Source organism: Alexandromys fortis, unplaced genomic scaffold, assembly GCF_014885135.2.
Source record: "Alexandromys fortis isolate MF-2015 unplaced genomic scaffold, M_Fortis_MF-2015_v1.1 scaffold_35, whole genome shotgun sequence".
Lineage (NCBI taxonomy): Eukaryota > Metazoa > Chordata > Mammalia > Rodentia > Cricetidae > Alexandromys > Alexandromys fortis.
This window is the reverse complement of record NW_026067913.1, coordinates 9,036,816-9,062,075: the sequence shown is the minus strand read 5'-3', so window position 1 is coordinate 9,062,075 and position 25,260 is coordinate 9,036,816. Positions and strand designations below refer to the sequence as shown.

The 25,260-nt window shown below is 35.0% G+C and overlaps 1 protein-coding gene and 1 pseudogene across 4 annotated transcripts in view; both read left to right on the top strand.

Annotated features, from left to right (window-relative positions):
• Positions 1 to 25,260, top strand: part of Arhgap5 (Rho GTPase activating protein 5) — a 67,400-nt gene that overhangs the window by 5,143 nt on the left and 36,997 nt on the right. For all 4 annotated transcript variants that reach the window (XM_050138778.1, XM_050138777.1, XM_050138779.1 and 1 more), the window contains exon 2: positions 8,539 to 12,424. In XM_050138778.1, the coding sequence (XP_049994735.1) occupies positions 8,705 to 12,424 (3,720 nt within the window). In that variant the 5' untranslated portion in view covers positions 8,539 to 8,704. The remainder of the gene's footprint in view (positions 1 to 8,538; positions 12,425 to 25,260) is intronic.
• Positions 12,970 to 13,070, top strand: LOC126499640 (uncharacterized; annotated as a pseudogene).

Here is a 25,260-nt window from a genome sequence, read left to right as displayed (position 1 = left end):
GGAGACAACACCTGAAACTCAGGTGTTATCACCATCTGTTGCTGAAACTGATTAGCGTTTCATTGAGAAACATTGACTCATTTACTTCATGTGTCTAGTGCCAGTCACGAGGTTCTCCGTCTAGCATTGTTCCTTTCAATTCTGAGATTGTTCAGGTGCTGAAGTACGCAGTATGTATCTATTTTGTGGGCATTGTAACCCATCAGATTCAGTCTTGTATTCTACTTTTAGACTCTTCTGTTTCCTTTTACAAGGTCTACCTCCTGTTTGCCCCTTTTAAGGATATATTTTAAGCGTATTTTCTATCAAACCGTATTTCTCTGCTTTCCTGTATGGTTGCTGTGCTCAGTTCACTCTACATTAATCACACATCTGAAATGTTTCGCTTTGAAAATCAAACCCCATCAAATCTTACTATTTAAATCTTTTCTGTTCACAAAAATTCTTCATCTCAGGGTTAGAGAAGTGGCTCAGTAGCTAAGAGTTCTGGCTATTCTTGCAGAGGACCTGGGTTTGATTCCCATCACACACGTAACTGCTTACAGTTGGCCCGGCACCTTCTTTTGGTTTCTTTATGCACTGGGTACACATGTGGTGCATGTGTATACATACTGGCAAAATACTTAAACACGTAAAATACAAATAAAAAATTCATCTAAGGTTTGTAAACTTTGGCCTTTGGGTCAAATCTGGCCTATTTATTTCTCGATAATGCCTTTTTACATTGTGAAATAGCTGTCATAATAATAATAATAATAATAATAATAATAATAATAGAGTATATTAAAATTATGTACAATTCTGCATCTGTGTGTGAAGTTTTATTATATCAAGATCATTTTGTTCTCAAATCAAGTAGTAGGACAGACACTAGACAGTATGCAAAACCTATTTAGTGCCTAACCAGTTATGGAAAAATATTCCCCAAACCTTGGCTGATTATAGCTTATAATTGATCTTTCATTTATTTGAATTCATACTGCATTTTCAACTCTATCAGATTGCTTTTATCTCCTTAACTATAATACTATAAAGATGGAGGGTGGTTGTTGCTGATGGTATGGAGTGTTTTTGTTTTTTTATTTTTAAGACAAAGTTTTATGTATCCCAGGCTGGCCTCCAATTTACTAGTTAGCCATGGATGACCTTGAATTTCTGATCCTCCTGCCTTTGCTTTCGCTGATTGTGTTGTGATTACAGGTACATATCACTGTGCTTGTTTATTAGACTTACTGAGGCAGGCTCTTTTAGTCCAGGCTGTTCTAAAACTTACAATGTAGACAAGACTAGATGTGCCTTCTGCTTCAGCTTCCAAATGATGGAGTTATAGACATTGGGTCACCTTGAACAGCAAGATTCTATATAGTGCGGAAAATGTCTTTTAGCCTCTTGACACCTTTTAAAAAATGTCCTATGTTTTTAAATTCTATACCCCTTCCTGTGATTATTTGCTTTGCTACTATTCCCATCATCAAGTATTCCCATCTTTTAAGAAAACTATGAAACCTACGACCACTGGAGATGCCTTAGTGTTTATAAAGGTGCTTGTTTTTAAACCTGGCAATCTGAGTTTGATCCCCAGGACCCATGTGGAAGGAGAGAACTGACTCTGATCTATACACAACACCAATAGCTTATATGCCCACACACATACACAACGAATGTAAGTCTAAAACATTGAGGAGCCTTGCTTACAATCATTCACATAATTAAAATGATAGGTCCTCTTCTGTGAGGCATTGCAAATACAGAGAGTAAAACAATTCCCTTCTCTCACTTTTAGTGTTTCAAAGAGGGGTGGGCATATTCATAGTACTGGCTTTAGTCGGCTTTTTTTGTTTGTTTGTTTTTGCTTTTGTTTTTGTTTTTCGAGACAGAGTTTCTCTGTAGCTTTGGAGCCTGTCCTGGAACTAGCTCTTGTAGACCAGGCTGGTCTCGAACTCACAGAGATCCGCCTGCCTCTGCCTCCCCAGTGCTAGTCGGCTTTCTTATAGTGCCTTTGGACCGTCACAGTCTCTGGCATAAGCTTAAGTAGATAGAGGCTAAACATAAGGCAGTACAGATTGTTCTCTGAGATTGACAAAAATGTGATGGCCTTGCATGCTTTTATTTCCACTATAGAATAAGGAATTAGACTAGTATAAATTTGGAATAACTTTCTTATAAAGGCAAAGGAAAACATGTTATCAGAGAAAGATGTAGATTAAGTAATAAGGTCTGCAGTTACTTTGTCTGGGATTAGTTTACGTGGTTTACAGTTGCTTTCATCAGTGAAACCTCCTTCTCTCCCCAAACAGTAATTGGAAATGTCAAAAGATAGAAATGGATAAAAGTAGAATGACTTGTGTTGAGAAGCGCTTAGGAAACCATAGTATATGTTTGTGATTGACTATAGGCCTTAGAAAGATGCTGGACATTTTAGATTAGAATACTATTAGATTTTAGAGGCTTATAGCAGTATATGGATTTCTGTTCATTGTGCCAGCAATTGTGACTTCAGGATTTTAAGATGGTTTTAGAGTTATGTATACTGATGCTGGAGATTGGGTAGAAACAGGAAGTTCCATGATTTGTGGGTTCGTCACTACATTCTTGTTGAAAGCTTTGAAAGGTTCTTTTCACTCATTTGCATATAGTCTTATCTAAAGACCAGTTCATTGAGTTGACTTCTCCCAGCTACAATACATCTAAAGTTGTGCTTTTGTGGCAGAAATCTTGCTTCAAAGGTAAAATATAATAATACATGGGTGGTTTTTTTTTAGAGTACTATATTGTTGAATTACTTAGGTATCTTATTTTTGCAACATTTTGCAACATTGATAAATTTGTCAATAAGAACCAGCAACTTTAATAGAAGTAAATATCAAGTTTACACTAATTTTTTAGTATGAACTTTTTTTTCTTAAGCTTTTATGGACAAGTTTGTCTTAGCTTATGGAACACAGGATGATCTTTGTATTAGGTCTATCTTTGTGACTGTTTAGTTACATTGGGATATTTAAGATTGAATTATTAAGTAATTATAAAGTTATTTCTGTATAATCAGATCTTAGAAATGTCATTTCTTATAATAAATACTGTGACTTTTAAAAAGAATTATTTAAAATTAGTTATATTCAGGATTATATTTCTTATTTTTAGATTTTTAAATTTAGCTTTCATTTTATGTGTGTGAGTGCTTTGCCTGCGTGCACAAATGTGCATCATGTGCCTGCAGTGCCTGTGGAGGAAGGAGAGGATGTCGGAACTCCTGCAACTGGAGTGCTGGGTGCTTGTGAGCTGCCATGTGTTTACTGGCAGTGGAACCTAGGTCCTCTACAAGAGCAGCAAGTATTCTTAACTGCTGAACCATCTCTCTAGCCCCTGTCTCTCTTTTTAAAATTAGCTTTAAGTATTCTAAAACTATATGCTTATTCTGGCCAAGTACATTATTATGCATCATCATTTGTTTCAAATACCTTTTTTGAAAAGTTTTCATCTAACTTTTAAAATCTATGAATCTGTTGTGTGAAGTACTTTTAGACTTGGGCTATACTAGTGCAGTGAACGTAGATTTGTGCCTTTTAGGCTCTTTAGTTAAATCTGGAGTGAAATGGGTGAAGGGTAGAGTTAATGACATGCAATAATTATGTTATATAGTAGTTTTGGAAATACTAGTGCAAGTGCAAAGGCAGGCATGTGCTAAGCATGTTGTGTGTGTGTGTGCATCAGTGTGACTGAAGCAGAATGAGAATTTGGGAAAGTGTTATTAGAGTAGCTCAGAGATAGGAGAACACTGTAGAAGGCAGAGAGTGAGTAGTAGAATGTTAAGGACTTGGCTCTTCCTTTTAGAAGTACTGGAAAGTTCTGAACAGAAGGCTCTGGGTTGTATTTTAACAAGAACCTGGCTGCTTTGATATTAACAGACCAGAGAAAGGAAGCAGAAATTATGCAAGGAAATGAAAGTAGAATCGTTTACCAAACATGATGATGAATAGAATCTGGGTTATTTTAGTAAAGGTATCAGAAACTGCTAAGTTATATGTGTGTTTTAAAGATAGGACCAGTCAGAGAAAACAATTATTAAGTGCAACAATTTTATGAAAAAGGATAAAAGTTTATTTAAAGATTGTTTATAGATTTATGTGTCTTAATTCACAGTAATTGTATGTGGAATACAGTATGATTGGATCAGGGTAATTGGCATATCTCTACCACCTTAAGTTTTTTTTTTTTTTTTTTTTGGTATTGACACATTCAGAATGTCTTGTATTAGTTTGCTGTTTGATACTGTTAATAAAATGTGGACCAAAACCAACTTGAGGGAAAAAAAAAAGGATTTATATGACTTACACATTCCAATCACAGTCGATCATTGAGGAAATCTGAGCATTAAATTCAGGAGGGAGCAGAGGCAAGAGCCATGGAGGAAACTTAAAGGGTTATTTTCCCTGGCTGGTGCAGTATCTTTCTAATACAGTTCATGATCATTGGTTGTCTAAGGGAGGCAGTTCCTTAGTTGCGGGTCTTTCTTAGGCATATCAGCTAGCAACCAAGATTGGCTATCACAAGTTTAACCCCTTGTCAACTTGACACACAAACACATCACTGTGAAACTTTTCCTTGCTTTCTGTAGCTAGTTCTAATATTAATATCACAATATAAAACAATCCAGCTTTTAAAAGTCTCTAGTCTTTAAATTTTCAACACTTTTTAAAGTCCAGATTTTCTTTAAAAGTTCAGAGTCTCTTTAACAGTGGGTTCCTAGAAAATCTAAAATAAATAATGTAGTTTATTTTAAGAGGAAAGAAGAACCTGAGCACAGCTATAATGAAATAAAACAAAACCAAAGTCCAACAAAAGCTCTATGTCTTCTCATAACATCTGGGATTAATTCACTCATGATCATCTGGGCTGCAAAGGGCTTGGATAACGCCACAACCTGACTCCACCATTTGCAGGCCATGCAGCTTGTCTCCTGTGTCAGACCATGTTCATTTGCACCTGACACCGTCCTTGGTAGTCATCTTGTGGTCCTGGTGTCTCCAATATACTAGAATCTCCACTGCAGTGACCTCTCTTGGCTTTCTAGAGGGTCAAACCACAGCTGTTGTCCATGACTCTTTCAGTCCTGGATTTGCTACAGCTGCTGAGGCTGAACTTTCACCCATAGCCTCTCCTGCCTCTCTTCAGGGACCCATTGACCTTTCCATATAGTGCCAGGCCTTAGCTGTTCTCTGTGATATCTTCATGCCTTCAAAACCAGTACCACATGGAAGACTTACACATTGCCAAGTTCCGCTTTCACCTTGAGATAGTTTCTAACCCCACCCCCAACTGTGTGCTGACCCTGAAGAACTACTACCCAGATTTCACCTCAGTAGTGCTGGTCTCTTACTGATCATAGCTAATTTTTCAGTACTAGCTAACCAGCATTGATTGTCCCAGTAAAGCAAAGATTTTACTTAGATAGATTCTTAATTAAAATGTCACAGCAACAGCTGTAGAGTCTTTGAGAGACTCGGACTTCCTCTGAAACTTCACAAGCCGGGTCTTCATCTGCATTTCTATCCACATTCTCATCTCTAAGCTCCAGCAACAGTTCATTAAGCTCTGAGCACTCAGTGATTTTTCTAGCCAAAAGCTTCCAAATGAGCTCCAGTCCTCCCCAAAAACAACATGGTCAGGTTCATTACAATACCCCACTTTCCTGTAACGATTCTGCTCCAGCTTGCTTCTCTGTTACCATGATAAAACACTGACCAAACAAGCTTGATGAAGAAAGGGTTTATCTGATGTACAGGTTACAGTCGATTATTGAGGGAAGTCAGGGCAGGAACTGTGGAGGAAAGAAAGCACAATAGTGGTTTATTTCCCCTGGCTTTGCTCAGCTGCCTTATACAGTGCATGCCACCTGCCCACAGTAGGTAAGGCTCTCCTGTGTCAATTAAAGTGACCCACAGGTACAGCCACAGCCAGTCTATTGAGGTTCCTTTTTTCCCCCGAAATGTCAACAGCCAAAATTAGCCATCACACCTCTATATTAGCTATTTTTAAATATGTAATTTTTGTCAATTCTGATTATTCTGCTGTGGTGCAGAACATTAGAAGTTATTTCTACTATCCAACTGTACCTCAGTACCCATAATAGACCATCTTCTTTTCATTTTTCTCTCTCCTCACACTTTACCCAAGCTCCAGTTAGTAGTCTTCTAGTCTCTAAAAATATTTTAGATTAAATTGTGAGTTCTTAAAAACCTATTTTCATTTTTCTAGATTTCTTATATAGCTTTTAATTTGTAAAAAGTCACTTCACAATATTAAACTTTATTTAAAAGAGAATGCAATATATGAATTTTACCGTAGTAAAATTTTAGAAAACTTATTTAGAAAAATAAGGAAATTGCCTTATTTTGACAGAAATATATGTATTATTATTAAGTTCTGTAAAGATAATTGACATTCTGGACATAACATATAAAACCTACGTTTCTAAGATGACCTTGAAGATGAGAGCCTTCACTATACTATTAAAAACAACACTGATTATGTAAACACTGATCCAAACCATGTAATTTCATTTCAGGCTATTACTATTTTTTTTGTTTTCCTCATTTACTAATTTCATTTAGTAAAAAATAAGTTTACTAAATGTTAGGAGACTGAGTAGCTGTGTATGAATAAAGTTTCAGAAGAAATAAAGAAGCTATATTTGTGACTGACCCAGTAACATATTATTTCTGGTCATTTTTGAAAAAAAAATTCAAATTAAATAACGCATACATAGTTGAAGAGCAGTGTTCTGATCTTAGTTTATTAAAGATTTTTGTTCTTTGCCCTTAAAAAATACGAAAATTACTTTGATTAATTAATGGGGGATAATTTTGATCTGGCTAAGAATTCATATGATAGTTCACTTTTATTTTCTAGACTTGGCTTTCTCAAACGATTTCTCAAACTAAGATTTCTGTGTTAAACATGCTAGTAAATGAAGAAGACTCTGATGAGAGTTGAGAAAAGAAAAACTATTTGCCTAATATCATTTCCCGTTTCTAGTTGATTTTTTTTTTTTTTTTTTTTTTTTTTTTTTTGATTTTCGAGACAGGGTTTCTTCGTAGCTTTTTGGTTCCTGTCCTGGAACTAGCTCTTGTAGACCAGGCTGGCCTCAAACTTACAGAGATCCGCCTGCCTCTGCCTCCCGAGTGCTGGGATAGTTGATTTTTTTAATATAAATTTTCATATTTATGATTCAGAAATCGTCACTGTCAGATTATTTAGGATGTGCTGAAGCTTTAAAATTAAACTTAAATTGATTCAGCCTCAATTTAAGAGTTTTATTTATCTTTTAGAGAAAAAGCTTTTCACTGCCCAGTGTTCAATGGTGTGATTACATATATAAAACTCAGATATACACATTTTCAATTAATATTATCATTTAATTTTTTACACCTTCAAAATATCTTTTATGGTAATGCTCTTTTCTGTGCCTTTTCATTTTATGATGTAGAGTACACTCATATAAATGTATATATGTGTGTGTCTCTACATATGTGTATATACATATTTCTACATGTATGTATGTTTATATACATATATGTCTACATGTATGTTTGTGTGTATATATATATACACATGTTTTGGGGTTGCTGTAGGAGAGCAGAAGTGAATTGCTGTTTTGGGGCATCAAAACAAGGGACCCATAAATATTAGGCAAGTTGTCTACATCTAAGCAACATCTCCCAGCCCCAAGTCTGAATTCTCAGTGAGCCATGGTATCCAGAGTTACATTGTACTTGGATAAGCTTATATAAGAGATATTACTAAAAGTATGAGCATTTTGGTAGAAAATAGGTTATAGTTAAAAGTTTTCTACAGTATTAACTTGTTTCCCCCTTGTGTTCTTTGCTCTGCTGTGTTCTCTCAATTTTGGGAGGAGTGTGAAATCTAATAGGCTTCAACTTACTGAAAACAAAACATAAAACCTTAAAATTCAAAAATCCTGGGGAAATAGGTTTTGAGGAATTCTGTTACCTGAAGCTGGTTATTTTATATTTTAAAGTCATGAGGCTGGAGAGACAGCTGTTGAGGGGAGTTGTGTAGAGCATGCTAGGGTTAGGGCCTTGATTCTATTCCTGATACAGTAAAAAGCAAAATTGAATGCGAGTTGTAAGGCAATTGAGAAGGCAGTACAGTGTAGTTACTACTAGCATGTTATGGAAGGAAGGAAAATGAAAGCAGTGGAAAAGATTTGTTATTTCCTCAAATCTGTAGGATAGTGTAATTAGAAGCAGAACTCATGTTTGGTTAATAGAGGCTTTAAGAAAGTTCATTTTAAAGCTTATAAGCCATTAGATTTATATATTTACTATTTTCTTAGCTTTACCTTAAAATTTGAGGCCATTGTACATTTGTAAAAGTAAATTATAAATTGTCTGTGTGGTTTCTTTACATATATGCAATATCATTACAATTTTTGGTTTACATAATACTTTGCTGTGGACATTTTTACTTTGTACTCACAAAACTCACATAAGATTTTCATTTTTTTTCTCTTTCTAGGAAGATGATCCATATGATCTCCAAGACCTTTCTTTGGCGATGAAGGAACTACAAAGAACCAAATATAATTCTGAAATTCAGGATCTGTATTTTGAAATGGTTTTATTTTCAGAATGAAAAGTCTATATGGTTGCCTTTTTGAATGTAGAGACATGAGAAAAGAGTTATGATGGCAAAAAACAAAGAGCCTCGTCCCCCATCCTATACCGTCAGTGTGGTTGGACTCTCGGGGACTGAAAAAGACAAAGGTAACTGTGGAGTTGGAAAATCTTGTCTGTGCAATAGATTTGTACGCTCCAAAGCAGATGAATATTATCCAGAGCATACTTCCGTGCTTAGCACCATTGACTTTGGAGGCCGCGTAGTAAACAATGATCACTTTTTGTATTGGGGTGACATAACACAAAATGGTGAAGATGGAGTAGAATGCAAAATCCATGTCATTGAACAAACAGAGTTCATTGATGACCAGACTTTCTTGCCTCATCGAAGTACAAATTTACAACCATATATAAAACGTGCAGCTGCCTCTAAATTGCAGTCAGCAGAAAAACTAATGTACATTTGCACCGATCAGCTGGGTTTGGAGCAAGACTTTGAACAGAAACAAATGCCTGAAGGGAAGCTCAATGTAGATGGATTTTTATTGTGTATTGATGTAAGTCAAGGATGTAATAGGAAGTTTGATGATCAACTTAAATTTGTGAATAACCTTTTTGTCCAGCTTTCAAAATCCAAAAAGCCTGTGATAATAGCAGCAACTAAATGTGATGAATGTGTGGATCATTATCTTAGAGAAGTTCAAGCGTTTGCTTCAAATAAAAAGAACCTCCTTGTAGTGGAAACATCAGCACGGTTTAATGTCAACATTGAGACATGTTTCACTGCATTGGTACAAATGTTGGATAAAACTCGTGGCAAACCTAAAATTATTCCCTATCTGGATGCTTATAAAACACAGAGACAACTTGTTGTCACAGCAACAGATAAGTTTGAAAAACTTGTACAGACTGTGAGAGATTATCATGCAACTTGGAAAACTGTTAGTAATAAATTAAAAAATCATCCTGATTATGAAGAATATATCAACTTAGAGGGAACAAGAAAGGCCAGAAATACATTCTCAAAGCATATAGAACAACTCAAGCAGGAACATATAAGAAAAAGGAGAGACGAATATATAAGTACCTTGCCAAGGGCTTTTAATACTCTCTTGCCTGATCTAGAAGAGATTGAGCATTTGAATTGGTTGGAAGCTTTGAAGTTAATGGAAAAGAGAGCTGATTTCCAGTTATGCTTCGTGGTGCTAGAAAAAACACCTTGGGATGAAACTGACCATATAGACAAAATTAATGATAGACGGATCCCATTCGACCTCCTGAAAACTTTAGAAGCAGAAAAGGTCTATCAGAACCATGTACAACATCTGATATCAGAGAAAAGAAGAATAGAAATGAAGGAGAAATTCAAGAAGACTTTAGAAAAAATTCAGTTCATTTCACCTGGGCAACCATGGGAGGAAGTTATGTGTTTTGTTATGGAAGATGAAGCATTCAAATACATCACTGAGGCTGATAGCAAAGAAGTATATGGTAGACATCAGCGAGAGATAGTTGAAAAAGCCAAAGAAGAGTTTCAGGAAATGCTTTTTGAGCATTCGGAACTTTTTTATGATTTAGATCTTAATGCAACACCAAGTTCAGATAAAATGAGTGAAATCCATACAGTTCTAAGTGAAGAACCTAGATATAAAGCTTTACAGAAACTCGCACCTGATAGGGAATCTCTTCTCCTTAAGCATATAGGATTTGTGTATCATCCCACTAAAGAAACCTGCCTCAGTGGCCAATATTGTACAGACATTAAAGTGGAGCACTTACTTGCCAGTAGTCTTCTACAGTTGGATCATGGCCGCCTACGCTTGTATCATGATAGTACCAATATAGACAAAGTTAATCTTTTCATTTTAGGGAAAGATGGTCTTGCCCAGGAACTAGCAAATGAGATAAGGACTCAATCCACTGATGATGAGTATGCCTTAGATGGAAAAATTTATGAACTTGATCTTCGGCCTGTTGATGCCAAATCGCCTTACATTTTGAGTCAGTTATGGACTACAGCCTTTAAACCACATGGGTGCTTCTGTGTATTTAATTCCATTGAGTCACTGAGTTTTATTGGGGAATTTATTGGAAAAATAAGAACTGAAGCATCTCAGATCAGAAAAGATAAATATATGGCTAATCTTCCATTTACATTAATTCTTGCTAATCAGAGGGACTCCATTAGTAAAAATCTACCAATTCTCAGGCATCAAGGACAGCAGTTGGCCAACAAATTGCAGTGTCCTTTTGTAGATGTACCTACTGGTACATATCCTCGTAAATTTAATGAATCACAAATAAAGCAAGCTCTAAGAGGAGTATTGGAGTCAGTTAAACACAATTTAGATGTGGTGAGCCCAGTTCCTATCAATAAGGATGTGTCCGAAGCTGACTTGAGGATTGTCATGTGTGCCATGTGTGGTGATCCATTTAGTGTGGATCTCATTCTTTCACCCTTCCTGGATTCTCATTCTTGCAGTGCTGCTCAAGCTGGACAGAATAATTCCTTAATGCTTGACAAAATTATCGGTGAAAAAAGGAGGCGAATACAGATCACAATATTGTCATACCATTCTTCAATTGGAGTAAGAAAAGATGAACTGGTTCATGGGTATATATTAGTTTATTCTGCAAAACGGAAAGCATCAATGGGAATGCTTCGCGCCTTTCTGTCAGAAGTTCAAGATACCATCCCTGTACAACTGGTGGCAGTTACTGATAGTCAAGCAGATTTTTTTGAAAATGAGGCTATCAAGGAGCTAATGACTGAAGGAGAACACATTGCAACGGAAATAACTGCTAAATTTACAGCATTGTATTCTTTATCTCAGTATCATCGGCAAACTGAGGTCTTTACACTGTTTTTCAGTGATGTTCTAGAGAAAAAAAATATGATAGAAAATTCCTATTTGTCTGATAACACAAGGGAATCCACCCATCAAAGTGAAGATGTTTTTCTCCCATCTCCAAGAGACTGTTTTCCCTATAACAACTACCCTGATTCAGATGATGACACAGAAGCACCACCTCCTTATAGTCCAATTGGGGATGATGTACAATTGCTTCCAACACCCAGTGACCGTTCCAGATACAGGTTAGATTTGGAAGGAAATGAGTATCCGATTCATAGCACCCCAAACTGTCACGATCATGAACGTAACCATAAAGTGCCTCCACCTATTAAACCTAAACCTGTTGTACCTAAAACAAATGTGAAAAAACTGGATCCAAACCTTTTAAAAACAATAGAAGCTGGCATTGGTAAAAATCCAAGAAAACAGACTTCCCGGGTACCTATGCCACATCCTGAAGATATGGACTCTTCAGATAACTATGCGGAACCCATTGACACAATTTTTAAACAGAAGGGCTATTCTGATGAGATTTATGTTGTCCCAGATGATAGTCAGAATCGAATTATTAAAATTCGAAACTCATTTGTAAATAACACTCAAGGAGATGAAGAAAATGGGTTTTCTGATAGAATCTCAAAAGGTCATGGGGAACGTAGGCCTTCAAAATACAAATATAAATCTAAAACTTTGTTTAGTAAAGCCAAGTCATACTATAGAAGAACACACTCAGATGCAAGTGATGATGAGGCTTTCACAACTTCTAAACCTAAAAGAAAAGGAAGACATCGAGGAAGTGAAGAAGATCCACTGCTTTCGCCTGTTGAAACTTGGAAAGGTGGCATTGATAATCCTGCGATCACATCTGACCAGGAGGTAGATGATAAGAAGACGAAGAAGAAACCCCACAAAGTAAAGGAAGATAAAAAGGTAAGTTTAGTTTATAATTAAAGTGCTCACTTTTGCCTTAAAGTGAAAAAAAAAAGTATGTATTTAAGATAATGAGTTGGACATTAATAAGACCTTAAGACTAGTAAGTAAATCTAGTATCTTTTGAATGTTTAAAAATTTAAAATATTTTGTTAGGGCAGATTTGTAAACATGCATTTTATTTCTTTTTGTGTGTGTGTGTATGTGGTATGTACTCCTTTAATTTACAGCTCTATTCAGCATCAGTCTTGTTTCATGCATTGATAATTAGTCTTTTGTTGTGGAGTGTATTGTGTGTGTGTACAGACTACAATACGTATACACGTGTCAATTCTTTTGTCATTACAAAGAATTTATACGTAAGTATGAACATATGCTCTTGTGTATCTTTTCATTGGGTAAATATCTAGGACCAGCATGATTGGGTCATAAGTGGTGCTTGCTTAACATCTGAAGAATATGTCATGCTGGCTTCCAGTGGAAAACCACTGGAAGCATTTTATTTCTTTATGCTTTATTTGGAATAGAAGTTTGAGTTTAGTGCTTGCTTTGGTAACATACTAACAGTGGAATGATACAGAGAAGATTAGCATGGCTGCTGATGTGCAGGGATGACACGCAAATTCGTGAAGTGTTCGGTATTTTAAAAAAAAGTTTTGAGTTTATATTTTTCAGTGTGAAAATTGTGGGTAGATGTTTATTTTGTATTTTACATTTTCAATAACTTAATTCATTTAATCCTATAAACATTAGGCCCTTTATGTATATCAGATTTGTATTAAAGTTATAGTTAATGCTTTTTACTTATTTTTCACAGTATTTCAGGAAGTTCTATTACTATATGACTTGATTTCATATAAGCCTTCATTCAAGGACTTTATGGTTATTAAGATAGTATTCAGTATATTTTTATTCTAAGCTATTGAGCATTTCATCAGTTAAATTCATGGTCTTAATAAATTATTAATATAAAGTTCCTATATCTGAGTGCAGTTTATCAGACCCAATTAAAGATAAAGATATTCTTAGTAATTAAAATACTCTAGTTTTTTGCATATAGTAAACTGACCGTCATAACTTGGATAGACATTTTAAAAGCTTAAACTATAAGCTTTCTTTAAACTTTTTTCTTTCTTTGGTAGACTAAACGTTTAAATTGTCTTTTCATTTAGCCTAGACATGTAACATACTCTTAGGACCTCATGACACATGATCCTGACTGTATATATCTCTGGCATCTTGCACATACAACCTTTTATCTTTAGTAGTCATGTGTACAGTCTGAGATAGGTTTTGTTGTTTAGGTTTTGTTTTTGAAATAGGCATTTATGTCCCTTAGTTAGCCTTCAAGTGTGTACTCAAGGCTGGCTTTGAACTTGTGCTCCTGCCTTGGCTCCCGAAATTATAGGCCTATACCCCCACACCCAGTCATGTCTTAATACCTTTTATCACTGCCAAATCCTATTTTCTGCTAATTTACATAAATTGAGCATCTTTAATATGAAAATCAAGATCGAAAATGCTCCAAAACCCGAAACCTTTGGGTCCCAACATGAAGCTGCCCATGGAAACAATTATATCTGACCATATCTAATAGGTTACAATGAAAACTAGAAATACTTACAAAATTAACTTTAGACTGTTTATAAGTTATATGTGAAACATAAATGAATTTGATGTTTAGCTTTGAATTTCATCCTCAAGATAACTCATTTTATATATGCAGACATCACAAAATCAAAAAAATTGAGATGAAACACTCTTGGTTCTAAGCAGTTTAAATAAGGAATACTCAACTTTGTTATTAAAATTTTCATAAATGTCAAGCATCTATAGCAGTGGTTCTCAGCCTTCCTAATGCTGCAACCCTTAAATACAGTTCCTCATGTTGTGGGGACCCCAACTATAAAATTATTTTGTTGCTGTTTCATAACTGTAATTTTGCTACTGTTATGAATCTTGTAAATACCTGATATGCAGGATAACTCAACCCACAGGCTGGGAGCCACTGATTTGTAGTCTTTCCACTTCAATATTGTCTATATGTGTATTTATTTATGTTCTGGTTCACAAATCCTAATTGTTTTGCTATCTTTTGAGAAGGACACAGACTGTGTGTGTGTGTGTGTGTGTGTGTGTGTGTGTGTGTGTGTGTATGTACATGTATACATGCATGCTTGTGGAAGCCAGAGGTTGATATTTGCTGTCTTCCTGGCTTGTTCTATGTCTTGAGATAGGGTCTTTCACCGAACCTTGAGCTCACCAGTTGCCTATGCTGTCTAGCCAGTGAGCTTCAGGAATTTGCCTGTTTGCCCTGCTAGCACTGGGATAATAGGTGTGCACAATTGAGGCCAGTTTTTATGTGGCTGTTGATCAGAATTCAAGCCTCTGTGCTTATGTAACAGGCACTTTACCAACTGGTACAGCTCTCCATCCTCCAGTATAAATTCAGCTTAAATAGTAGTTGCAGGAATAGAAAAAAAAAAAAAGATTCCTGTATGCTCTTCATCAGATTTCCTAGGTGTTACATTTATCCCTTCTTGCTTGAGCATGAAGTGTGGGTGTGTTTGCTTGTTTAAGCATTTGGAGGTTAAGCTAAGGATCCTGATCTTTGCTATTGAGTACTTCATTGTGTATCCCCTATGCAAAATTTCTTTAGTAACAGCAGTATTTCAGTGTTTTGTTTTTGATTTTTGTGTAGCAAATTGATTAAAACTGGCTAGTTAGTTTTCCAAGGTTTTAATTTTGGTATTCTTTTGTTCTTACAATGAAGAAGTTATTTTCATGAAAGTTTGTTCTAGTTGTTTTCTTCAGGATGCATTTGTAATCACCAGACTCAAAAGGCCTATGTTTTAGAGATTCAGTAATACTTCTTCAGTTCTTTTAGTTACATTCTCATGAGCAAATGTATATTTTGGAATTTTTAACATGGTCTTTCATACCAACTGAATAATTAGACAACTCTTTGGATTGAATGTTATTTCTTCATTCATTCATCTATGTAGTGATTTAATTGTCCAGTTATTTGGGTCTAAGTCCTTTTTTTTTCTTTTTCACTTTTCAAATCTGAATGTGTTCAAGATTTGAAAAGTATATCATAATTGAAATGGTGTGGGATTTTCATTATTAAGAGTATATGAGATAACCTGTTTATAATCACTAACATCTTAGATGCATCAAATAGAGTACCTTGCCTTTAATTTTTATTATTTGCTGACGACCTCTATTTAACATCAGTCATCCCCCCTTTTTTTTTTTATAGATTTTTATTGAGCTCTACATTTTTCTCTGCCTCCCTCCGTGCCTCTCCCCTCCTCTTCAACCCTTCCCCAAGGTCCCCATGCTCCCAATTTACTCAAGAGATCTTGTCTTTTTCTACTTCCCATGTAGACTAGATCTATGTATGTCTCTCTTAGGGTCCTCCGTGTAGTTTAGGTTCTCTGGGATTGTGATTTGTGGGCTGGTTTTCTTTGCTTTATGTTTAAAAACCACTTATGAGCGAGTACATGTGATCATTGTCTTTCTGTGTCTGGGTTACCTCACTCAAAATAATGTTTTCTAGATCCATCCATTTTTCTGCAAAATTCAAGATTTCATTTTTTTTTCTGCTGTATAGTACTCCATTGTGTAAATGTACCACATTTTCTTTATCCATTCTTCAGTTGAGGGGCATTTAGGTTGTTCCCAGGTTCTGGCTATGACAAACAATGCTGCTATGAACATAGTTGAGTACATGTCCTTGTGGCATGATTGAACATCTTTTGGATATATATACCCAAAAGTAGTATTACTGGGTCTTGAGGAAAGTTGTTTCAAATTTTCTGAGAAATCGCCATATTGATTTCTAAAGCAGCTATACCATCTTGCATTCCCACCAGCAATGGAGTAATGTTCCTTTACCCCAAATCCCTCCAGCATAAGTTGTCATCAGTGTTTTTAATCTTGGCCATTCTGACAGGTGTAAGATGGAATCTCAGAGTTGTTTTGATTTGCATTTCTCTGATGACTAAGGATATTGAAATGTGGCTGGCTTTATGTTGAGGTCTTTGATCCATTTGGAATTGAGTTTTGTGCATGGTGATAGATATGGGTCTATTTTCATTTTTCTACATGTTGATATCTAGTTATGCCAGCACCATTTGTTTAAATATGCTTTCTTTTTTCCATTTGATATTTTTTAGTTCCTTGTCAAAAATCAGGTGTTCGAAGGTGTGTGGATTAATATCTGGGTCTTCTATTTGGTTCCAATGGTACTTCTGTCTGTTCTTATGCCAATACCAGGCTGTTTTCAGTACTGTAGCTCTGTAGAAGAGTTTGAAGTCAAGGATTGTGGTGCCTCTAGAAGTTCTTTTATTGTATAGGATTGTTTTGATTATCCTGGGTTTTTTGCTTTTCCATATGAAATTGAGTACCATTCTTTCAAGGTCTTTGAAGAATTTTGCTGGGATTTTGATGGGCATTGCATTGAATCTGTAGATTGCTTTTGGTAAGATTGCCATTTTTACTATGTTAATTCTACCTACCGAAGAGCATGGGAGATCTTTCCACTTTCTGGTGTCTTCTTCAAAGATTTAAAGTTCTTGTCATGCAAGTTTTCCACTTGTTTGGTTAGAGTTACTCCAAGATATTTTATGCTGTTTGTGGCTATTGTGAAGGGCGATGTTGCTCTGATTTCTTTACCAGCCCTTTTATCATCTGTGCACAGGAGGGCTACTGATTTTCTTTGAGCTAATCTTGTATCTTGCTACATTACTGAAAGTATGAGTTGTAGAAGTTCCTTGGTAGAATTTTTGGGGTTGCTTAAGTAAACTATCAAATCAGCAGATAGTGAGAGTTTGACTTCTTCTTTTCCGATTTGTATCCCCTTGATCTCCTTTTGGTTTCTTATTGCTCTTGCTAAGACCTCAAGAACCGTATTGAATAGATATGGAGAGAGTGGACAACCTCGTCTTGTTCCTGATTTCAGTGAAATTGCTGGGAGTTTGACGTTGGCTGTTGGCTTGCTGTATATTCCCTTTATTATGTATAGTTATGTTCCTTGTATCCCTGCACTCTCCAAGACCTTTATCATGAAGGGATGTTGTATTTTGTCGAAAGCTTTTTTGACATCTAATGAGATGATCATGTGGGTTTTTTTTTTTTTCAGTTTGTTTATAATATGGTGGATTACGTTGACAGATTTTCGTATGTTGAACCATTCCTGCATCTCTGGGATAAAGCCGACTTGTTCATGGTGGATGATGGTTCTGATGTGTTTTTGGATTCGATTTGCCAATATTTTATTTAGTACTTTTGCATCAGTGTTCATGAGTGAGAGTGTTTTGTAATTTGAAAAGTAATGTCTTTCTGTGGTTTGGGTATCACGGTAATTGTGGCCTCATAAAAAGTTTGGCAATGTTCCTTCTGTTTCTATTGTGTGGAGTAATTTGAGGAGTAGTGATATTAATTCTTCTTTGAAAATCTTGTAGATTCTAAGCTGAAACCATCTGGTCCTGTGCTTTTTTTGATTGGGAGACTTTTGATGACACTTTCTATTTCTTCAACACCTACAGGTCTGTTTGTTTATCTGGTCTTGATTTAATTTTGGCAAGTGATATTTATCCAGAAAATTGTCCATTTCCTTTAAGTTTTCCAATTTTGAGGAGTACAGGTTTTTGAAATATGACCTGGTGATTCTCTGTATTTTCTCCGTGTCTGTTATGTCCCCCTTTTCATTTCTGAGTTTGTTAATTTGGATATTCTCTCTCTGCCTTTTGGTTAGTTTGGATTAAGGTTTGTCTATTTTGTTGATTTTTCTCAAAGAACCAACTCTTTGTCTCATTGATTCTTTGTATTATTTTCTTTGTTTCTATTTCGTTGATTTCAGCTCTCAATTTGATCATTTCCTGACATCTAGTTCTCTTGGGTGAGTTTGCTTCTTTTTGTTCTAAAGTTTTCAAATGTTCTGTTAATTCACTAGTGTGGGATTTTTCCAGTTTCTTTATGTAAGCATTTAGTGCTGTGAACTTTCCTTTTAACACTGCTTTCATTGTGTCCCATAAATTTGGATATGTTGTGTGGTCATTTTCATTGAATTTTAGGAAGGCTTTAATTTCTCCCTTTGTTTCTTCCTTGACCCATTGATGATTCAGGTGAGCATTAATTTCCATGTGTTTGTGGGCTTTCTGGAATTAGTATTGCTGTTGACTTCTGGTTTTAAACGATGGTGATCTGATAATATACATGGTGTTATTCCATTTCTTTTTGAATTTGTTGAGGTTTGTTTTGTTACCTAGTATCTTGTTAGTTTTTGAGACGGTTCCATGAGGTGCTGCGAAGAAGGTATATCCTTTTATTTTTGGATGGAATAGTCTATAGATAGATGTCTGTTAAGTACATTTGAGTTATAAAATCTGTTAGTTCCCTTATTTCTCTGTTCATTTTTTGTCTAACTGACTTGTCCAGTAGTGAGAGTGGAGTGTTGAAGTCTCCAACTATTACTGTGTGGGGTTTAATGTATGATTTACACTTTAGAAGTGTTTCTTTTACATATGAGGGTGCCCATGTATTTGGGGCATAGATGTTCAGTATTTAGATTTCCTCTTGATGGATTTTTCCTGTAACTAACATGAAATGTCCTTCTTTGTCTCTTTTGATTGATTTTAGTTTTAAGTCTATTTTGTTACCCGCTTGTTTCTTAGGTCCATTTGATTGGAATATTTTTTTCCCCAATCCTTTACTCTGAGATGATATCTGTCTTTTTGAGGTTGAGGTGTGTTTCTTGTATGCAGAAGAAGGATGAATTCTGTTTTCGTATCCAATCTGTTAGCCTGTGCCTTTTTATAGGTGAGTTGAGTCCATTTATATTAAGGGATAATAATGTCTAGTGATTGCTATCTCCTGTGAATTTAGATTTCATTGTTTGTGAACATCAGTTATTTTTACACTTGCCCTAGTGTTGAATTTGCTTTAAGTTACGTTTTTACTCTCCGTCTCTTTGCTTACAGTCACATTCTCAGCCATCTTCCAGACTTCTTTTCAGAGATGTGTTAGACTTTGATCTAACATTGTTTTAATTATTAGGTCCATTGTATGTATATTTGAACTTTTAAAAACAGTGAAGAAATTGTTTTATTGAAGGTTTTAGGTTTGTAAGGCTTTTAGTCCTATACGTGGTTCTAGACTGTAGTTTTCACACTTCAGACAAGAACAGGTACTATCAGTGTTTGGTATTCTATAGACCCACACTTTTCTGGTTTTGAATTCAGGCTCAGCTGCTTACTGTTCAACCTCTGCATGTTCATCTAGGAAAACAGAGATATCATACTTAGTACTGATGTGAGAAAAAGAGGAACATTTATGTAAAGCAGTATCTAGGATACATTAAATTTGTTGGAGAGGAAATAAAGAATTGTTATTTTGTCATGGTGTAGTCCAACTAAACATTTTGTGTGTGTGTGTACAGAGTGGAAAGGGGTGGTTAGAGTGCTAGTCACCAATTTGAAGAAAAACAAATCAGTGGTTTTATTTTTCGTATGTTTTAAGAACAAATTTTAGGTGGAGAAAAAATTTCAGTTATGTAGAAACATCAAACTGGTTAGATTAAGTGAAAGATGATATAGAAATTGTCCTAATTATTAGGTACTGAAATATTAGTATTACATTTATAAGGGTTTTTACTGAACTGTAGAGCCAAATTGGAACTAAGCAAGACTTATATGTCATAGGATCACAAAATTACCTTTACTGTTATAAGGTATATGTGAAACAAATGACTTTGATGTTTAGTCTTGAATCTCATCCTCAAGATAATTTATCAATGCAGATACTCCAAAATTAGAAAAAATATTGAGATATGAAATATTCTTGGTACCAAGCATTTCAAATAAGGAATGTTCAAGGCATTGCAATGTGTCCTAATTTATGTTGCTGTTAGGGAAGAGATTTATGTAATCATTTAGTTATAAAGGGATCCAGGTTCAGAGACCACGTGGGAAATGAACAGCTAAAAGTTGATTCTTTGGAAAGACTAGAAAATAGATAAAGCTGGCTTGATTGGGAAAATACAGAAGCCATAAATAACACTTCAGAATAAAAAGGATGATATAGGTGAATATGATCAAAACAAGTTCAGAAATGCTCAGTGAACTAATAAAAACATATTTGAAAAATTTAAATATATAGAGGATATATAGTTAGAGGTGCATGAAAACAAGATACCAGAGAGTGCTATCAGTAGTTTTGTGCATACTGCTTTGAAAATTTAAACAAGACAAACATCTAAAGATACGGTTTTATAATTTGCCTAAATAAGAAAGGTTTGACTTAATTGTGAGGTAGCAGTTAAATTTTCTCACCAAAGAAATACCTGGTCCAGATAATTTTGGTGTTGCACAAATTATTTCAGAGAATAGAAAGCAAAGGAATACATTCTTTGTTCTTGTATTTGTCCTTAATTTTATAACCAGATAGTGAAGGTATAAGAAAGAAATGCTACATGTCAGTTGTATTCATGAGTATTTATACAAAATACTTAAATAAAATAACAGGTTCACAGACCCTTTCCTATAAATTTGGCTTTTGTTTTGAGATAGGGTCTTGTTAACAAAGGCTTGTCCTAAACTCTTGCTCCTCCAGTGTCTACCTCCCAAGTGTTAGGATTAAAGGCATGCCTCACCATGCAAGACTTTACTTTCAGATGAGGAATTAGGGACCTGGCAGTGACCAAAAGAAAAATAAATTAACAGTTTATAAAAGAAAAATCTTAGTTTGGGTTTATAATACATAGGCAGAAGGTGGCTTAATATTAAAAATTGAATATATGTAGTTCCTCTGTAAACAAGTTAAGGAAGAAAAAGTATCATGATAGTGGTACATGGAGGGAGAAATGGTCGATAGAATTTCATCTTGGAAAGACTGCTAATTTAGGAATGGATGAAAACTTGATTGGCAAAGTACATTCTTTAAAATATAGTAAGTCTTAAGTTTAGAAATAGATGTCTTTACAACCTCAACAATCTTTATTAAATAAACTGCCTTTTACAAATAAATGCTATTGGACCTGAAGATGTTCAAGTCCCATGGGGTTCCAGCACTGAAAGGGCAGTAAACACAGGGTCTCACCCCTAACCAAGAAGCTATTTGCAATTAATACCTACTGGCCCACGGAAAAATCAGATTTTTTATAATGGGGTGTCACTACATGTATCAGCCACACCTGAAGCAGGCCTCATTCCCTGGAGTAGTTAGCTAACACAGAACAGACTCCAAGATTCTTGTTTTGTTTTTGTTTTTTGTTTTATTGACTTTTTGTTTTGTTTGAGCTCCCCGCCCCCCAGAGCACACAGAAAATTGAGCTGGTGTGGAGGTGAGGAAGGATGTGGAGGAGACAGGAGAGGGGAAACATGATCAGAATATAGTATATGAAAAAAATGATAAATTCTTTGTTATTGGAGTAAATCTCAGTCTAGAGGGTAGAAGCTGGAGTTTCCAAATTCTTGTACCTCTCTACAATGAATTGTACAGAGACACGTGGATAGTTAAGGAAAGCATGTAATTTATTCAAGGAAGATACAAAGGAGCTGGGAAGTGTGCCATATTCCCCCTGAAAGCTGGCACCCAGAGGACAAAAGGGGGAATGGGCCAAGGTGACCTGTTATGGGTCATTAATATAGTACCTGTCCCTCCCACATTCCTACAAGGCAGACTTTTCAGAGCATGCTCCCATGTTTGAGTGAACATCAAGTAGACTAAGCTGCCAGTCTTTCTGCTGCTGTGTCATCTGCCTTTTATGCTAATTTCTGGAACCTCCCCCACACTATTTTTACTTGATGTGTAAATCTTCCTTTTTAGATATAAAGGTAATAAACTATATAAAAAATTCAAATATATATATCCAATATAAGTTGAGAAGAAAGTGCTTTTACCTTTTAGTGTGCATCAGTTAGTTAACTTCTTGACATCTGAGGAAATTAGGGTCTTGAAGGATGTAGCTCTTCATGTTTTTGCTTTGTTTTTGTTGTTGTTGTTTTGTATTTTTTGGTGGTGCTGTGTGTTGTTGGGGGCTGCTTGTTCGTTTCCCATCCACCCAGACTCTCGAAATAATCACACAGAAATCTATTAATTGCAGTACTGTTTGGCCAGTAGCTTAAGTGTATTTCTGGCTAACTCATATCTAAAATTAACCCATTTCTATTAATCTGTATCGCCACGTGGCTGTGGCTTACCAGGTAAAATTCCATTGGGCATCTGTCTCCGTCAGAGCTACATGACTTATCTCTGACTCCGCCTTCTCTCTCTCTCTCTCTCTCTCTCTCTCTCTCTCTCTCTCTCTCTCTCTCTCTCTCCCTCTTGCCTATATTCTGTTAAGCATTGGCCAAAAACGGCTTCTTTATTCATTAACCAATAAAAGCAACACATATTCAGAAAGACTTCCCTCACCAGCTGGGGATTGAATTTACTGCAGGTGTTCATTTAACAAAACTTTTAAACTATTTAAAGTTTTTTTTTTTTAATTTCTAGCCTATTCGGGGAAATACTTATTCCCTAAAATGAGCAGTTGATAAAGATGTCAGTTACTTAACTGTTATTACTTTGGAGTTCTACTCTTAGGGATCCTGAGTTACATTTATATAGAAAGTATGTTTAGGAAAATGAAAAAGTTTTTTTTTTCATCAACCATCCAACTAACAACATTTTTTGTGTGTTTGTTGTGAATTGAGTCAGAAGAATAGAAATACACTACTGAATTTATGTCTGAGCTTTTATCTCAAGAGCACTGAGTAATTTCTGTAGGATAAACTAGAATGTCTATTATAGAGGAAACGATTGATATTATATTTATAATTCATACCCCTGACCTAACAGTATGCTGCAGTGTAATCAGTCAGATTTAGTGTAAATGAAAGTTCTTATTTGTATCACAGTAAAAGAAATATACATTTTAACAAAAGAACCTGTTTTGTAATTATAATTTGTTTCCTAAGAGTTTATTTATTCTATTCAGTAAAGTTTTACTGAATACTCTATATGACTGACTACTGTTAGAAGTTAATACAGATACAACTGTTTCTCAAGGAATTAAGTCTAGTAAAATTGTTTTAAAATAATTTTTAGCAGGGTGTAGAAGAACTTCTGAATTCTCCTGTGTCTTTGTCTTACCTAGAAAACATTGGCTTTAGTTATTATTTTTATTATTTTAATACTGATAGGCTAAAATGATCTTTTGAATCATTAGCTAGGTGTTTGGGGTTTATAATTTGTATAAAGTTTCGTTTATTTGCCATACATGTGGCATATATTACATGCATGTGGCTGTGTCTATGTAGCCCAGCTACTTGTGAGGCTGAGACAAGAAGATCCCCTGAGCCTCCTGAGCCTAGGAATTTGAGAACATCTTGGGCAACATGAGTGACAAGCAGTTTTACGATTGGTTTCTTAATAGCATTTCAGTGCTGGTCATACCAGTTTATGATACTATATAAATTCAGATTATAATTTAGTTATTTCCACTTTGTTATTCCTTGAGCATGTTCTGTTCCACACTATACATTTGAATGATTTATTTCTTTTCAGGTATAGATTGAAATATGCTTAATTTTTAAAGTATATTTCTAAGTTATTTTACTGAGACCTATATTTTAGTTTTTTTCTGTATGAGATTAATTATAATTGTTAAGAATATAATGTGTGTCAAGGAGGCACTTTTATAATGCAGGATACTGTGCTCTAATATATAGATGGACAGCTGTTACTATTGGAAGACAGATAAATTTATAGTATTTCTGGTTTATATACTACTAACTTTAATGTATTATAAATGATCTTATTTAATCCTAGAAAAACGGTAGATACATTTTTATGATTTTTAGCTCTAATGTTTTCTTGATGTCTCAGCTGATGTGATGAAGGGATCCTCAGGTAAATAGAAATTAATTTATGGCTTAAAAAAACAAAGCTGAATGTAGTGGCAAATGCCTGTGTGATCGTTACACTTCAGAGGCTGAAGCAGGAGGACCCGGAGCCCGTTTGGTCTGTATAGCGAGGCCTTGTTTCAAAACAAAACGAGCAGACTTCAGTAGAACGGTTTTTTAATTAAAAGTAATTTCTCATGTTTCCAATACTTAACACAGAATGCATAGGTATGAAAAAGTGATCTTGTGATTCTACTTAGTGTTATCCAAATATAAGGAACACTTCATACTTTGCATAAAATAATTGTTTTGAACTTTGGAAATTATTTTTAGTCATTAAAAATCTGAAGAAAGATTTGAATGTTGCTCCTGGAAAAGTACATTTGTAAAATTTTCCTGGAGTTTTAATATTTTCACTTTTTTTCTAAAGACCTATGGACTCCAGCTTAAGAATTCTTGTTATAAAATAATGAAAGAAAACATTCAAATTGTTCTTCATTTCTTTATTGTTTTTTATTCTTAAATATTAACTAGAAAACATTGGAGTTAATTCAAATACTAAAAGGTATTTGATCGATAAGATGAAAATCAAAGGAAATGTCAGTGGTTTTAGGAATGAAATTCTATGTATACTATAAAACTTAATTTCTTTTGAATGTAGTTGTTTGAAAGGCCCTGATAAAAATCTACCTATTTACCTGTAGAACTAGATGTTGTAGCAGTACCTTGTCCAGGTCACTCTTGATTTATATTTTATTATTTGTTGTTAACGGCATTAATAAAACAGTTTACCAGATAGATTAGAGATGTTGAAAACCCTTTTTAAGAAGATATTACCTTATAGAAGAAAGTTTTCTGAATTAAGGTCAAAAGCTGTTTGTCTAACTTGTATCTATAAGAATTTTGACTATCGTTATTTCTTCTTCTTTCATTTTACTTATGGTT